The sequence below is a fragment of the Merops nubicus genome, unplaced genomic scaffold (assembly GCF_000691845.1).
Source record: "Merops nubicus isolate BGI_N331 unplaced genomic scaffold, ASM69184v1 scaffold9603, whole genome shotgun sequence".
NCBI lineage: Eukaryota > Metazoa > Chordata > Aves > Coraciiformes > Meropidae > Merops > Merops nubicus.
In genome coordinates this window covers 594-15,280 of record NW_008599588.1, presented here as the reverse complement: position 1 = coordinate 15,280, position 14,687 = coordinate 594, and the positions used below count along the sequence as shown (strand labels likewise).

Below are 14,687 nucleotides of genomic sequence, written 5' to 3'. Positions count from 1 at the left end.
TACCATGCTGAACCCTACAAGACATCTTTAATCTCCTGATTTAGAATCCATTGTCCTCTACCAGTTGTCACTCTCCTGAAGGAATGCAAGAATGCTGCCAAACACTGAAAAACAGACAGCTGCAGCAAAAAAGCTATCAGCAGCAAATTGGAGGTGCTCAGCCAACAAAACACTTAAATGGTAGCAAAAAAAAAAAAATCCCATCTTTATGTTCTTTCATTATTAATTAAACTTTTTCTAGTTTCCAAGAAAAAAATGCTTGTTCAAACATGCCCTTGAAACCAGAGACATCAACACAGTAAACTTTCAAACTAACATCAAGAGGCAGCTCTCTGGCAGAGGGAAATCCCAGGAGTGGCATGAGGGCAGAGCTGAGCACTTCCTCCTGCAGTCATAGAATCACAGAATCCTTTAGGTTGGAAGGGACCTCCAAGATCATCAAGTCCAACCATTGAGCCATTAGGGCTCTAAAGTCCTCTGCTAAAACAGATCAGAATCTGTCAGGGTTGGAAGGGACCACAAGGATCCCCCAGTTCCAACCCCTCTGCCATGAGCAGGGACACCTCCCACTAGATCAGGCTGCCCAGAGCCTCCTCCAGCCTGGCCTTAAAGACCCCCAGGGATGGGGCCTCAACCACCTCCCTGGGCAACCCATTCCAGGGTCTCACCCCTCTCCTGGGGAAGAACTTCTTCCTCACATCCAGCCTGAATCTGCCCACTTCCAGCTTGGCCCCATTCCCTCTAGTCCTGTCGTTACCCGATAGCCTAAAAAGTCCCTCCCCAGCTTTCTTGTAGGCCCCCCTAAGATACTGGAAGGCCACAATAAGGTCACCTCAGAGCCTTCTCCTCCAGACTGAACAGCCCCAACTCTCTCAGTCTGTCCTCACAGCAGAGCTGCTCCAGCCCTCGGATCATTCTCGTGGAGTAGGCATTGGTGGGGCAAGTTTGGTGCCACAGCCAAGCATGACAAAGCCTTTCCTGCTCTTAAATACAGGGGAAATATTTTACACCCACCTATAACCAAACCATGGGCAAAGGGATGCCAGCACGGAGGGTCAGCACATCCTATCCTGCTCCTGAATCATCCTCCACCCAGCAGCACAGGCAGTGATTTGGTGATTTAGGCTTAACTGCTACCCATTTCCACGGGCTTTTACTCTAGCCTGTGCAGTCACTCACTTGGGATGAAACTCTCCAGCAGCACAAGGCCCTACAGCTCCATTAAAACTGGACTTTAAGAGTAGGGAGGGCTCTGTGCTGCTGTTCCAGCTGCTATAATGACAGGGCTGTGGCAATGCAGCCCATGCAGCAGGCACGGACGTGTCGATCAATAGCAGAACAAGCCCTAAAGCAATTTCCAGCCCTCAACATGGCACCGATTTGCAAAACACTGAAGGATGGATGCTGCAAGAATGACTGGCTTAACTGTTCATAAAATCATAACTATGAAGCCTAACTTTTCTGCTGGGACCAGAAACCATCTGACATATCCGGAGCAGGCTGGAAACTAAATCACAGAAGAATCACAAACTCTCACTTCAGCAGGGTCAGGACTTCATCTTAGGCAGCTCTTTTAATCATTTCAGAGCAAGGAATTCAATGCAAGTCCTTTACATTTCAATCCATCGCCTCCATCACTCAAGCATCCCCTCTCCCAAGGACCCAGTGTCTTGACCTCCATGTAAACCCAGAGCACAGCTCCCAAGTAGAACTTGTTCCACTTTTTGTTACATCCCTTCACCCAAAAGAACACTGAGGACAAGATGCTTTCCATCCTATTTGTGGACTTTCCCTTATCCAGACGTTTCTTTCTCCCCACATTAGCACAAGTGCACCCATTTGAAATACAATAATTTTTTAATAATTATAATAATTTATAATAAAATAAACAAGTTCTAAGTTTGGGAGAATTAAGTGAAAAAAGACAAAGCAAAGAAAGCTTTCTTGCTTTGAATTTTGGTCAATGGAACGTAAAGATTATAATTTATCAACAACCACTGTTTTTTTATATACATATATTAAAAATGATGCTGTCAATGTAAAATGAATAAAATAAAGAGAGTCTTTTCAGAAGCTTTCCCCAAAGGCTTTAAAATAAGGTCACTTTGATACAGCAGAAAAGAGCCTGGTTTCAGCCTCCTGCTATAGATTGATTCACTGGACTTGGTCATTTGTGTGTGAAATGAGATTCCGTCCTCTTCATGCTACAGAACCCCTCCCTTTTGAAACACAATCCAATATGATACCCAAAACTTGCTCATTCACCAGTCTATAATTTTTTTTCCTCCATGACTCCCTGGAATATACAAATCTTTCCATATACAACCACATGCCACGCAGTTAAAGCACACATTCATGGAAAAGGATCCCAGAAGCTGTGTTTTACCCTGTAAAAGACTAAATTAACACTGAATTGCTCCTTACTGGTAACATGCTATGCAGCCAAATTGAAGTCATTGTCAAAAACTGTCATAGATATTAAAATTTTAAGGGGGGTGGGAGAAAAGTGTTTCTTCCTCTTTTTAATTCTCAAAAATAAATAAATACACCAGCAAACTTCACACAGCAAACTCCACTCTTTTTTGTCTTGAAGGGAAAACTATTGCTCAACTGAATTGCTTTCCCTGCATTATTACTTGAGGAGATTACAGCCAGGGTTGTATATTGTAGCTACCCTATATTTAGAAGCTGGATAATAAAACACATAAATAACACACTGAATAAAACATTAAGACATAAAAGGAGTTAAATAGAACAAAGGGCTAAAGCTTATTGTGCAGTAACCATGTCTGACCCATTGAAACACAAAACGACTCGTAATTCTAATTAGTGAAATGCCCAGTTCTGATTTAAATCATGAGGAAGCCAGTGCAGTGCCAGTCTGGGGCTGTGTGCTGCAGCCCCTTTTGTGGCCCTGCAGGGCCCTCTGGTGGAACTGGGGACAGTGCCTGTGGCAACCCCACAGCCCTGCCAGGAGAAATGATGCTCCAAACTAAAAATAAGGGGACAACAAGAAGCCTGGGGTTTTCCTTTTTACTTGAAAGCAGCAACATTTCTAACACAGGGACATATTTTTTTAGACACACAGCTTTCACTGAGGCAGATGAAGTCCTGGAGCCTGTGTAAGGGAGGAACTTTGACTCCAACAAGGACAGGATTGTGTCCACAAAGCCCTGAAAGTTGTGAAAACTTGCAATAGTTGTGGAACAATCCAGTCTGCTACCAGACCACCTAAAACCAAAAGCATGATCATGAGGTACTGACAGGTCTGTGAAATTAAAATTCCACATTCAGAGTTTTAAAAGCAGGCTCAGAGGTCCTGCAGACCAAAACAATGTCCTAACTAACACACCTCAGCACACAAACTGTTCTTCTGTACAGAAAGGAGCAATCTTCCTGTGACAAACAAGTGACTGTGACCATCCCACTGATCTTTGACTCCAACAAGGACAGGATTGTGTCCACAAAGCCCTGAAAGTTGTGAAAACTTGCAATAGTTGTGGAACAATCCAGTCTGCTACCAGACCACCTAAAACCAAAAGCATGATCATGAGGTACTGACAGGTCTGTGAAATTAAAATTCCACATTCAGAGTTTTAAAAGCAGGCTCAGAGGTCCTGCAGACCAAAACAATGTCCACTAACACACCTCAGCACACCAACTGTTCTTCTGTACAGAAAAGAGCAATCTTTCTGTGACAAACAAGTGACTGTGACCAACCCACTGATGAGTTAGACCAGCATCTCTCCAGGGAGCAACCAAAGGACAAAAGAAGAGCCAGACGTGCTCTGAAACAGTGCCAGACTCTTTTCCATGAGCCACAGCAAGGGCAGAAAGGGAGCAGCAACCAGGAATGTCTGTGTCTTCTGTATCATTATTCACTCAGATTGCTCCTACACAAGCTGAGTGTTTCCACACATCTGTCTCTCCCTGTTCAAGCATCAATCAGAAGAAAACAAAGAACACTCATGGAATTCCAGAAAATTATCTCAGGTCCTGCTCAGCAGAGCCTAGAAAAGCTGCTTGTCTTTCACACATGATGGAAACCACTGGCCCTCTGCAAACCAGCTAGAACAGCACTGTTTGCTGGAGATCACACCTAAGATGCCAGGCAGCAAATTACACATTTTCAGCTGGATTTCACTAAGCAACAATGTAGAGTTGACAACAGCTCAGGCTGGTGGATAATTCCCTCCTGAATCCACTTCCCAATCCCTATGGCCATGCCTGCCACTGCCATTTAACAAGACTTTTCCCACATAACTTCTGATCACCCTGTAAATAAAACTGCCTAGTACAACAAGGAATAAACTCCATGAAAAGAAGTTGCTACTTGTTCCTCTGGTTGGCTAAAAGATGAAGGTGTCCCCGTGTACTCACAGACAGTGATTTACCCTTATGATCTGCACCACCCTGCACGTGCAGAAAGCAAGCAAAGCATTAGGGCTACCACTTGAAATCACAAAGGAAAAAGAAAATATGAACCCAGTGAGACAATTCAGACACAAATCTGGCCCTGCTTTAAGCTACAGATGTTCATTAAATATATGGATTCCAGGCATATTAATAATAGTGGACTTTCCAAAAATCTAGACCCTGCAGCAAGCAAGAGGAGGCCGGAGGCATTTCAGGTGAGGATCATCACATAAAACTAAAACACAGCAGTCTCAAAGAAGCCAAGCTGCATTGGTAATTCAGGACAGAAACTGCTCAGCTGGCTGTACCAATTAATGGCCTGCAAATCCAGACCACACGTGAGGTGACCTGAGGAAGCATCTTTTCAATGCTTCATCTATTTGTGGATCCAGACTTCTAGCAGTGAGGTGGAAACAAATCTCTTCTGGTACTAAATGTATGTTGTTTCATTCAGCACAGCATGGCACTGATAGTTATATTGGTATCAGGGAGGTACTTGGAAGCCTGAAACACTGCCCAATTTTAAATAACTATAGTAAGGTTGGTGCTTATGCTTCCCTCAGCTATTGTCAGTGCAAGAGACAAGCTCTTCAGAAGGGGAATTCAGGGCAACAAAGTCAGATGAATATTCTGCTGCATCTTCTCTCCACAGATGCACAGGGAACCTGCTGAAATAATCTGCATAAGCAGCATCCTCAGTGATCTACTTGCAAGAAGGAAAATTCCTCCTCTACCTTTTGCCTAGTTAACTCTGTCAGTCAAAGCAATTACAGTGTTCAAATGAAAAACAGGCTGCAGCCTCCAAGCTGGGCTCAAGATCCAAACTGCTTCAAAGCAATGGCAGGATTGGCTTGCTAGATTGAACAGTCTCTTTCTCCACTAACAGTTATTTGATGGTGGTGAATATTTTGCAGAACAAAAGAAAGAACCAGGTCTGTCTTACACTTTATTACAGTGAAGAGGCCCTTTTTGTCAAAAGGATTGCTTAATGGCATTCTCTTCCACTTGTCAGAAACAGGATGGTTATTGGGTCCTTAAAGACCTCATCTCTGTTCCTGCCTGAATAGTGCAGAGACAGCTGTCCAATGTCATTCTCTCAGGCACCATCTAACATGACCAGAGTCAATAACTGTCTTTTCCCAGATCAGGATCCTTAGAAATGGCAGTATTTTGAAAAGAATGAAGTCAAATCCCACTTTTCATCTTAAATTCTATTGTCCGCTCTTGGTTAATAAACTTTCTTACCTTTAACAAGTCAGAATTTTTTTGGAAGTCAGTAGTGAGGTCAAGCCCAGAGCTTGAAGCACTGATTTTTCAAGAGCAGACATAACATGTCCTTACAAACCAGCTCCTCCTGATGCATCCCAGGCAAGGCACCTTGTGCCTCAAACAGCATTCATGTCCCACCTCTGTAAACACCTCCCAGGTTACAACTGCTTGACCAAAGGGACACTGAAAACAGCTTCTGCCAAACCCAAAGCTTGGATTCATTCCTCTAATGTGCTTCAGGATATTGTACCTTGAAAAACGTTAATGTTCTCTATTGCTTACAAAGATTTTATCTCAGTCTACATCCAAGAACATGCTAATTCGTACTAAACAAATGAGGGTAATTATTTTCTTGCCACAAAAAGGGCTACACTAAAAGCCCTCAATTATCTGCTTTGCTGATGAACAAGGTATTGTCTTGCTCACATAACAGATTCCAGCACAGATCTGATCATATATTAGAAGGTCAGTCAAGCTTTTGTATCAAACAGCAAAGATAGGATGAGGCTGGGAAGCACAAGTCTCTTGAGGAGAGCACCCCAAGCCCTCTATATAACCTGTGGTTCCAAACATCAGACACAGGGAGCTGCAGAAACAAGACTGGGGTGACCATTTCATCTGCTACATGGAATCACAAAGGGGGATGGGGGTCACCTGAGCATCCACAGGAGAGAAACTCATGTCTGGGGAGCAACGTGACCCCATGGTCTGAAAAGGTGCACAAAGTCTTCAGCTTCAGGGGAGTCTGTTTGAAGAAGAGCTCCATAATCTGACCAAACTATTCATGAAGAACAGAACCTTTCCTCAGCCTACCACAGAAAGCACAATACACAAATCTGCTTAACAGTCAAGCAGCTTGATTGTGTTTTACAGCACCTCTTTGAGGCAGGGAAAAATTCTTCCTGTCAATTAAAAGTATGCAGTCAAGCATTCTGAAATGTTATATTAAAATACTGTCATTATTTACATAATGCATAATGGATGTTCATCATATGAGCCCACCCCACAGGACCACTACTGCCTCATTACAGGTGTTTCCCTTATGTACACAAGCAAAGTGCACCTTTAAGACAAAAATAACATTCCTTTTTACAAGCCTTTCCCCTGGATGACAAAAGCTGCAGAAGGCTGTTCTCCAGGATTTGCTGCATAGTCATTTCTGAAATGCTCTGCTAAGCAGCAGTTGTTTACAGCAAAGTTCAAGAGGGCCTAATTAACTTGTCATTGTGCATAAAGCCCCTTCCTCACTGAAGTGATTCAACTAGTTTCCATAACAGCTACCTGCAAAATGGAAATAGGGATCATCCTCTAGCACTGCATTCCCTGCAATCCTTTATGGGCTTTTGCTGCAACATGTCAGTTATTCTCCCTAACCTGTGACTGTGTTTTATGGCAAATACAAGTCCTGCACAGCACCAGGGAACACAGAGCTTGTGATGGGGTAAGGCAAGGAGGTGGTTTAGTGCAGCTCTTAGATACACACGCTGCTGATGTGCTAAGAGCACACAGATAGACACAGAAGCTATAGGCAGGTCACAGTCAGTCCTGCTCACCAGGACCAAAGAGACTTTGGCAAGCACTTGAGGAGCCTTCAGCTACCACCTAGACAATCACCAGAAGCAGCCAGGAAAGAGATCAATAGCTCGTCTCATCTGGAGGATGGAGCCTCTGACAAATGCATCCCCACTTCCTAGTGCTGAGCTGAAGTGGATGCTGTCATTAGGGCTGGGCCCACAAGAGTCTGGCTCAGAGCTAAGAACCCCACATATGGATTTAAGGTATTACAGTGAATTTAAGAATGAGACTCTATCACAAACAGCAACCCTTGCAGAAGTCCCAAAGCCAGCATGAAGCTAACCATGGCTCTGAGAATGCAGTCAGCCCATCATGGTGCTACAGCCAAGCTTTGACCTCTCCTAAAAAGCAGAGCTCAGAGGTGGTGTTTTGTTACCTCTCTACCTTCTGAGATCCAAGGTGACAGGGGGTGAACTCAGCTATCCAGTTTTAGGACTTGCACTGCCCTCTTTGCATTAGCAATAGTACATCTCTATTTCTTCTTGCTTTCAAGCTGGTGTGTCTGCATGATCCTAGCACAGAGATGTCACTTCAAAGATCCAGTCTGGTATCTCTTCATGAAGCCAACCCAGCTTGTTCCGAGCTCTTTCTGTCATTGATAATGAGATACTACACTGTGGCTGGTAGATGTACCCTACTACAGCAGCACATCCTCTTAGGTGTAGCATCTTTCTGGTTGTCTCGCTATGCAAGTTAGGAGGAGAAGGAGCATACCACAAGCTGAACTAAAGCACAGTTCAGTATTTGTGTTACTCAGTGAAAGAACAGCCTTACAGAAGTCTGAGGGCTTTGATCTATTGCCCACCAAAGCTAATGATACCTTTTAAAGTCTCTTGATAACAACTGGATTAAGAGGGAGAAGATAAAGATACATTTCAGAATATCTTTGGATAAGGATAAAGCAAAACACCACAAACAAATCCTGAAATCCAAGCAGTCATGAAGTCACTCACTCCAAAAACTGCCTGCTGAGCTTCAGTACATAATCTAAATAGAGAAAAAACAAGAACATTTAGAATAACTCATTTTTTCTTGTCATTGTTGTATTTTTAACCCATTGCACCCATTATAACACGCTGTCAACAGCCTCATCAATTATCCATTGCAAAAAGTGGGCTCTAACATTCTGCCAGTGGTACTAATTGGTCTCAGTAGCACATAATGAGTTTAAAAGCTCCTACCTGTGTGCCCCCGGGGATGGTGGCTAGAGGCGGACAACAATTTACAGCAGACCATTAACACATAGAGCAGAAAGAGCCAGTCAGACAGAAGCATTGATTTGGCACAGAATCTCATCCTGGAGGCAGAAAAGGAAGCAGTTGAGTGAAAGAACAATGTGAGTAAGGAATCACATAAAAATGATGCGTGGAAGGAAAAGCTGGAGAATAACTAACATGACTTATTACAAGGCAACACTGACAAAACCATATTCAGAGTTCAGTGGGGATCAATTCTTTGTTAAGCATGTTTGATAATTAGAAGCAATTCAAGGACTATCACACATTATATTACCCACAATCATGTATTAATTATAATAACACATAATGAGTGCAAGACATTTCTGTGCAAAAAGGGGTGGGGGCTTGAGGGGGGTTAAGATCCATCCACACTCAAATTTAAATACACATATTTATAAGTTGTGCTACTATTTTTGAAACTACATCTGCCTCAGAATTATAAAAAGGACATTTTTCTGTGATGTTTCTACTTATTATTTCTCAGGACATACTTGCTAAAGCTACCAGCTCCCATGGAGCCATGCACATGAATTGGCTGGATCTCCCAAGCACACAACCTCTGCCAGCTTATTTTTGGAGATCAATAAATTTGCTGAAATCAGCACCCCAGTCAAATATATGAGGACTCACTGCTCTGCCATGTGTTAGAAACTGCATTTTGGACAATACCTGCTCTAAAGAAGGTGGATGCTGTTAGTCTTATGTTAGTGTTAGAATTACAACCACAAATTCTAAGGATTTTTTCTGCAAATATCTACAATTAAATCCCTCAATAGCTTATGTTATGCCATTCATCATATAGAAGGGTAATTTAATCATTTTCTTAAACTCAGTTATGATGATTTATTACTCGTGCTATACATAAATGGGCATTATGCAGTTGAACCCTTAGACACAATGTTCCACACCTTCAGCAAATGCTTTAAGCAGGAATACATCAAATTAATTAAAAGCAATTTATAGATTTGCATATATTGAACTAAATACTGCTTTCATAGCAGTGGCATTAGTCTGCAGTTAATCAGCACACTGGGATTTGGGCAAGCCTATCAGGAGCATGCTGATTTGCACCAAAATGTCCTTCAGGAACTTATTTCCTCTGCAGATTCCAGTTCTGATTCTTCCAAGTATTTTCTAAATAATTTATCTGTAGATCTTTTAAATACTTGAGATTATTTAGATAATCCAATATTCAAGTGATGAATAGACTGCTCATTTTTTTTAACCAGATGCCATGTTTTCTTATTTAAAAGTATAATCCAATATTCAAGTGATGAATAGACTGTAATTTTAAAAAAAAAAAAAAAAGCACAACAAATTCATGGCTTAGAGAGCTCTACTGTCAAATCCAGCTGAAGCACTTTGATCCCATTTTAAATTTTATAACCATCTACAAATGAAATCAAAACAGATGCCATGTTTTCTTGTTTAAAAGTGCTTGTGTAATTTTCCCTCTTCCACACCACAAAGCAATTTTGTTCTCTCCTTGTGTATGAATAGAAATGTCAATAAACCCCAAACAAATCACAAATACACGTATTAATATCAAAAGAGATCAAAAGCCTACAAACCTTTTCAAAAAGCTCCACCAGTATTGCAAAAAACAACTCACCAGGTCTACAGATTTAAGAAAAAAATATTTACACATAAAGAAGCCACATTTTAAGGCCTGATCTGCCAAAAAGGTACCTTCCCTTGCTTTAAAAAGATGCTTTGTCTTGAGTCCAATATGCTGCCACCCTAAATGCAAATGAACCACTACAAGAAAAAACTCTCTGAGACTCTTTTGGCAGCAGTCTGTGGTAGTCTTCTGCAAGCTTAGGCCAAGCCCAGAAGATAAAGACATCCTGGTCCTCACCTGCCCTAGGAGTATCTTATCATGGAGCACTCCCAGGCTAACTCAGAGCAGCTGATAATCATGGTTCATCTCTTGCACCCAGCTGAACCACACAATGCTACTGCAGCTAATGGGATGAGTCTCTGTCAAACAAGCCTAAATGTTATTATGGCTGTTGGTCTGATATTAGTCTGTGGAAACTGCCCAATAAGCTCTGAAATCAACCTACCATTCAGATTTTAGTCACCTAGATCTTTCCCAGAGAACTGACCTTCATTTTCTTGAGGAGATGAATTTAACCTTACTTCTCCTGCTCTCCCTCCATGAGAAGCACATGGATTACATCTCATGCACCAGCTGCCACTAAACAGGAAGTCATCATCTGCTCATTTTGTAACACCATCCTTTTGTTGCTCTAGATGCAAACACAGGGATCTGATACAAGTATCAGTGGAGGCCCCAGCTCTGGTGCCACTCTGTAGTATCATAATGAAGACAGGGACCTTCTGTCAGGTTTCCTGAGGTGTGACTGAAAGTAGGATTTAACCCTTGGAACTAAATACCACAGATGAGACATTCTAGGAATGGCCTTTCTAGTGTGAGCTGATGGAAGGGAGGGGTATTTAGTCCTGAAACATGCATTGCATGCTCAACAGCTGATATTTCAGCATACAGATGAACCCAGGTGTTCCCACCATTCCCAGTGCAGAAGCAAAGCTGGGCTCCATGGAAATGGTTGTGTGCTGGCCTAACTTCAAAAGCTTTCCCAGATTATGAGTTGGACCCTTTTAAAACTAAGGCTGTGATATTAGAGAGGGAATGTGAACCCAGGTTTCAGCAGGTCAACAGGGTAATCTTTACCCTTTTGTAAGTACACTAAAATCCAGGAATAAGTGTATCACTATGAAGCATCAGTTTAGGTACATCCACACTAAAAGTCTGCTAAAAGCATCCAGTACCATTAAAATGATCCATGTGCAGACTTTAGTCTGCCTTGCAGTGAGACAGGACCCAAGTCTTCAGCCCACTAATATAAAGAAATACAAAAGGATCTTTAAAAAGGCAGGGGAAAAATGAAATTGGGCAGAGAGATGCAGCAAGGGGTGCTGAGCCCTTCAGCATCAGCAGGCTGCTGCCTTCAGAAATGTCAAGCCTTCATTCTCTGTTGGATTCAAGTGGATATTGTTGCTAACCAGAACAGCAAATCTTCAGTGTCTTTTGAAAGATAAAAAGTGCTCTTACCTTGGGGACTTTGCAAGAATTTTGTTCCAGTCAAACACAATTATTTCAGTGTGTTTTTCATAGTTATTCCAGATTCCCATTTGCAGGAGCAAATAAGCCTTTCTGCATTTCAGAATTTTCCCTTCGCTTTGGGGACCTAGAAAGAAAGCCACATGACACTGCAATTAACGTCTGGAATGGTGCTCTGAAAGAGTCTTCATTGAATCCCTGTTTCACAGTGCCACCTACAGCACAATCCAGGGCAAAAGGCAGCAGTCATACTCCACTTCTCACTTGTTCCCAAGAACGCAGAGCAACTGTGCAAAGGCAGCTCTGAAATATAACTACATCATCTAAAGGCAGAGCTTGCTACACTAGAAATTACAGACCTCATGTGTGCAGCTCACTGTGTCCTTATAACCACGTGCCCTCCTGCCACCCAGCTGCTGTGAGAGATTTAAGGCCTAAGACACCACCACAGTGCAAACAGATTTCTACACAGTCGTGTGAAACTTCCACCAGTTTGAACCAGAGATTATTAAAAATAGGGGGAAAATCTTTCATCATCTTCCTAAAGACTTGGCCACGGCCGTTGGAGTCTGGCTGCCTCAGGAGCAGAGGGTCTGTGTGATCAATGCCTTACAACACCCCCTGACTCTTTTGTCTCTGCTTGCTTCCAGCATCACACCCCACACCCAGCCCACAGAAGCTACACTTTGAGGTTACCTTATGGAGACACTTTTGCAGCAGCACAGACACACGTTCCCTGGAATAACGAGCTCAAACACTCCATTTCACAGGCATTCCAGTCTCTTTGCTTTTATTGTTTATATTTGTTCTCTCTCTTCTATCCCTGGGCTCAGCTTGACCTTCTGCTATTGAAAACACAACACAGAGCAATTTGTGAGAGTAATAATAATGTGGTCTTCACCTACTGAGTGATCACAATAACTTTTTCTCATCTTCTTCCACCACTCTTTTCATTTCACTCTTCCTTTGATCAATTAGAAATTTGCATTTACAAAACATGAAATTACACTATCACCTTGGAAAGCAAACCATCTCCAGGATAAAAGCACACAGGCAGGCACCTTTCAGAAGCTTAGGACAGGAAAGCCCTTGCCTCAATACATTCAATTCTTTCCTGCTCAGAAAACCATGAGAAAATAGAGTAATTCCTGGAATTAAAGAAGTAATGGGCCAGCAATCTATAATTAATCACATTTTATTCTGTCTTCACTTTCCAATGTGGAGAGTCTCAGAGTGAGTCAAAATTGCAATGCAGCAGTTCTAATCAAAACAAAATGTGGGCAAAGAGATCACAGAATGGGTTAGAAGCAACCTTAAAGATTGAGATGTCTTAAGACAAAACACTATAATTCTGTATTAATCTTTTCTTCCACAAAGACACATAAAATAAAATAAAAATGTGTGCCTCAAAAAAAAACTATTTAGGAAAAGCAAACAAACAGGCTTTTCAATATAGTCTTGAATGACTGCAATGGTGCTGTGATACATTTTTACCCATTTCATAGCAGGACAGATAGATAAATATATTATTGCAGTACTCTTGTAGAAATCAATATTGCAATACATTAACTTGGTTTTTAGTGCTTATCTGCTTATTAGAGAGGAAAAGAAAAACCTGTGTAGAGGCATCTACAGGTAAATACTAACTTCAATGTCTGTAGACATGTTAAACACTGGTAAGAAGTAAGGAAGTATGGAATATTTCAATTAAATGGATACAGCAGAAGTGGCAGGTGACAGCCACCATCACACCCTGGGGCTTTCTGACACTTTCCAGACAACAATATTTCTTAAGAAAATAGGGTTGTTTGAGGTTATATAAGGCAAACTCCTACAGTGCAAACCAAAGCCTGAGATTCAGCTGGTTTGTGTCAATAAAGAACAGAACAGAAGCAAGAGGCTCACATAATTAATAACAATAAAGGGGATTCCAGGCTTCTCGTGGCGAAAGGATGTTTTGGGTGTATTTTGTGATCAGGTCCCTGCCTCGTCTGAGGGCGCAGCGTTACTTTGGAAAGCAGAGCTGCTTCTCTGCAGGCTGCCCAAACAAGCAAATCACTCCTGACCTCCCGTGCCAGGAGCTCTGGGGCAGTGTGGCCTGCAAGGGTGGCTGCTCCCAGGAGCAGGCACCAGCCCTCCCACCGGCCAGCAAACTGAGCTGCTTTAAACAAAATAACCCCCACCATCTCTCCCCAACATCTCTGACAACAACTACAATTTTGTGGATGAAGCCCTTGACTTCAGCACAGCAGGGCTGATTTACACAAGAGGGATTTGAACAGAAGTTACCCAAGCAAAGCAATCTTATGAAGGAAGGGGTCAGTTTTATACAACAAGCTCTAGCCAGGATGCAGCTGAACCCCATCCCTCTCTAGCAAAGCTAAAGAAAAGAAAAGAAGGAAGGAGGAATGAGGGTAACACTCCACTCTCAGTGTTTTGTAGAATCTTAGAATTACAGAGTGGTTTGGGTTGGAAGGGACCTTAAAGACCATGTAGTTCCAACCTCCCTGCCATGGGCAGGGACACCTTCCCTAGACCAGGCTGCTCAAAGGCCCATCCAACCTGGCCTTGAACACGTCCAGCGTTGGGGCATCTGCAACTTCCCTGGGCAACCTGCCCGGGTGTGCCACCCCCCTCACAGTGCAGAAACTCTTTACACATAGGCAGGCCATGAAAAACTCCTCCTTTGCACCTTTTCAGGCCACACAGCTCTCCCGTGTCAGTATTTAAGGACATCCATGTGCCCAGACTAAGGCTGGGGGTTCTGGTATCTGAAGGGAGCTGCAATGGTCAGATCTGCTGCACCTCGGTCCCAGCACAGTCTGTTCTCTGTGCCTCTGCACTCCAATAAAATGGGTATAAATAGCATTGCCCTATGCCAGAGAAGCCTTCCAAAACAATAAAAAGTCTAAAGTCATTTGAAAATTTCACGGGCACTGTATAATTCCTTTGACAGATGGAATAAGGTAGCATTTTAAATTAGGCACTTTTCCTACCAATATTTACATGTTGTAAAATACTTCTTACAGCTACTTTCTGTAAAGAATAAATTACTAAACCATTTTATGCCATCTTTTATAATAAGCTATTAAATAATTTAG

General features: G+C 42.4%; 1 protein-coding gene across 1 annotated transcript in view; it reads right to left on the bottom strand.

Moving 5' to 3' along the window:
• The window catches only part of FAM19A4 (family with sequence similarity 19 (chemokine (C-C motif)-like), member A4), a gene marked incomplete at its 3' end in the record, with an annotated part of 50,628 nt that extends 38,971 nt beyond the window's left edge, over window positions 1-11,657 (bottom strand). The window contains exons 1-2 of the mRNA XM_008937445.1: window positions 11,578-11,657; window positions 8,442-8,557 (exon numbers count right to left, since the gene is read on the bottom strand). Of these exons, the coding sequence (XP_008935693.1) occupies window positions 8,442-8,557; window positions 11,578-11,657 (196 nt within the window). The remainder of the gene's footprint in view (window positions 1-8,441; window positions 8,558-11,577) is intronic.
• Window positions 11,658-14,687: the final 3,030 nt, after the last annotated feature.